This window comes from Aegilops tauschii, chromosome 4, assembly GCF_002575655.3.
Source record: "Aegilops tauschii subsp. strangulata cultivar AL8/78 chromosome 4, Aet v6.0, whole genome shotgun sequence".
NCBI lineage: Eukaryota > Viridiplantae > Streptophyta > Magnoliopsida > Poales > Poaceae > Aegilops > Aegilops tauschii.
Window position 1 is genome coordinate 109,861,156 of NC_053038.3, and position 3,108 is coordinate 109,864,263.

Here is a 3,108-nt window from a genome sequence, read left to right on the forward strand (position 1 = left end):
GCCCCTTATGATAACAACCTTTATTACACAGTCCGTCGCTTTTATTACTTTGCCATCACAAGTTCGTACAACGCTTAATTTCTCTTGCACTAAAGGATCAAACACATTTAGAAGCAAATTTTATTGCCTTTTTGCACCGATGACAACTTACTTGAAGGATCTTACTCAATCCATAGGTAGGTATGGTGGACTCTCAAAACATGAGTTTGGGTTTAAGGTTTTTGGATGCATAAGTAGTATCTCTACTTAGTGCAGAATTTTGGCTAGCAAAGATATTGAGTAAGCACCACATGTCGAAGGATCTATGACAATATAACTTCTATGTGAATATGAACAAACATAAATAATTACGTTGTCTTCCTTGTCCAACATCAACACTTTGGCATAAGATATTTAGTGGCGGCTCAGAATCACAAAAGATGTCCATGATAATGTATTTGTATGTGAATCTTCTCTTCCCTTATTATTTCTTTCATGAATTGCATCATTGACCAATGCTATGTTTGTCAACCTTCAACAAATTTTACCACTTATACTTTTCCTTAGGTGATGTCATTACTTACCATAAGATTAACATATGATCTTTTTCATTATTTTCTTTTATTTTGATTGAAACATAAAAGTAAAGAAGCAAACACTCAAACTAAACTTATTATATAACTCTCACTCTATTACATAGATAGATAGATCACGAAACTAGCACTCAAGAATAGATTACTAAACTTTTATTCAACTAAATCACGAAATAGCTAAGGATCGAACTACGATAGGTAAAGGTAATAAAAGTGATGGTGATACGATACTGGGGCATCTTCCCAAGCTTGGCACAAGCCAAGGGGAGTGCCCATACCCGTCTACTCAAGTCTCCTTCGGTGATGAAGATGGTGGTGGTGGTGATGAGGTAGTAAGAAACTTATCCTCTGGCTTCCATGGCAGGTGCTCACCATCATAAGAGGAAGCACGAGACTCCTGAGTCATGCAAATGGCAGCTAAACTCATACCTTTAAATCTTGCCTCATACTCAAAAACTTGATTTTGAAGATCATAGATTTGGCTTTGCAGAAAATTGATTTGCTCGTTGAAGGTGAAGACGATGTCCTTCATAGACCGGCCATCCACCTTCTGATCATGGGTGAATTCTATGATCATGAGGTGATTGGCACTGAGTCCATGCTCCACCATTCCTTGGCACTTGAAGATCTCTTGCTCCACCGCCTCGAGCCTGGGCTCCATGGTTTCCGTCTTCTTGGGCCCTTGAACATCCCGGATGTGGAGCACCCCCTCACGCATCTCAATGGCTTGAGGGTGCTTCATCACCTCCGACAAGTAGGGATTGATTACCCTCTCGAAGAACTTGTCCATGGAGGAGCTTAGTGCGCCCATAGCGATCTAGATCTGTCAGAAAAACAACATGAAACAAGAACAGAGTATTTCTTCGCGATACGGTGTTAAAATCGTCTAAGGGTATATATAAATATTTTTTATCTTGGGAAACCACCATATGGAAGGAAAACAGAGTCAGGAAGGTGCCCGAGGGGCCCACCACCTACCAGGGCGCGCCATGTGGGCTTGGCGCGCCCTGGTGTCTTGTGCGCACCTGGGTTGCCTTCCCGGTCATTTCTTATTTTTGTATTTTTCTAATATTCCAAAACTGACAGAAAAATTTGCGGATTTTTTGGAGTCCGTTTACTTACCGTATCACGTACCTCTTCCTTTTCAGGGTACTGGAGTGTTCTGGAAGGTTTATTTTATGTGTACCTCCAGTGTCATGGTTTGGATAATGTTAGTTTCAACTTTAATGGGCATACCTGAGATATAGTGTTTAACTCTTTGTCCATTGACCACCTTCGGGTAAGTACCTTCGGCATTATTACTCTTGATAGCTCCAGAGCTATAAACTTCTTTGATGATATATGGTCCTTCCCATTTGGAAAGAAGTTTTCTTGCAAAGATCTAAAACGAGAATTGTATAAACATGTTCACCAACTTTGAATTCCTGCTTTTGGATTCTTTTATCATGCCATCTTTTAACTTTTTTAAATAGTTTGGCATTTTCATAAGCTTGGGTTCTCCATTCATCTAGTGAGCTAATATCAAATAACCTCTTTTCACCGCCAAGTTTGAAATCATAATTGAGTTCTTTAATGGCCCAATATGCTTTATGTTCTAACTCAAGAGGCAAATGACAAGCTTTTCCATACACCATTTTATACGGAGACATACCCATAGGATTTTTATAAGCTGTTCTATAAGCCCAAAGTGCATCATCTAATTTCTTAGACCAATTCTTTCGTGACTGATACGCCATTTTGCATCATGATTACCTACTGTTATTTATAATGTTTTTATGCATAATAATGCTTTTTGGAGTAATTTTAATGCCTTTTCTCTCATAATATGCAAGGTTCATACAAAGAGGGAGAATACCGGCAGCTGGAATTCTGGACCTGAAAAAGCTACACAAGGCCACCTATTCTGCACAACTCCAAATGAGCTGAAACTTCACGAAGATTTTTTATGGAATATATAAGAATTATTGGAGCAAATAACTACCAGAGGGGGCCCACCAGGTGGGCACAACTCACCTGGGTGCGCCAGGGCCCCCGGGCGCGCCCTGGTTGGTTGTGCCCTCCTCAGCCCACCTCCGGTGCCCCTCTTCTGGTATATAAGTCATTTTGACCTAGAAAAAATAAGGAGAGGACATTCGGGACGAAGCGCTGCTGTCTCAAGGCGAAACTTGGGCAGGAGCACTTTTGCCCTCCGGCGGAGTGATTCCGCAGGGAGAACTTCCCTCCCGGAGGGGCAAATCATCGTCATCATCATCACCAACAACTCTCCCATCTTGGGGAGGGCAATCTCCATCAACATTTTCAACAACACCATCTTCTCTCAAACCCTAAATCATCTCTTGTGTTCAATCTTTGTACCGGAACCTTAGATTGGTGCTTGTGGGTGACTAGTAGTGTTGATTACATCTTGTAGTTGATTACTATATGGTTTATTTGGTGGAAGATTATATGTTCAGATCCATTAAACTATTTAATACCCCTCTAATCTTGAGCATGATTATCATTTGTGAGTAGTTACTTTTGTTCTTGAGGTCACGGG

The 3,108-nt window shown here is 40.7% G+C and overlaps 1 protein-coding gene across 1 annotated transcript; it reads right to left on the bottom strand.

Moving 5' to 3' along the window:
* Positions 1-858: 858 nt before the first annotated feature.
* On the bottom strand, positions 859-1,383 carry LOC109763669 (uncharacterized). The gene has a single exon (XM_020322530.1). The coding sequence runs from the start codon at positions 1,381-1,383 to the stop codon at positions 859-861; it is 525 nt and encodes a 174-aa protein (XP_020178119.1).
* Positions 1,384-3,108: the final 1,725 nt, after the last annotated feature.

What these genes read in the sequence shown, in the direction of transcription:
- LOC109763669 (XM_020322530.1), bottom strand. Translation starts at nt 1,383, where the DNA reads ATGGGCGCACTAAGCTCCTCCATGGACAAGTTCTTCGAGAGGGTAATC.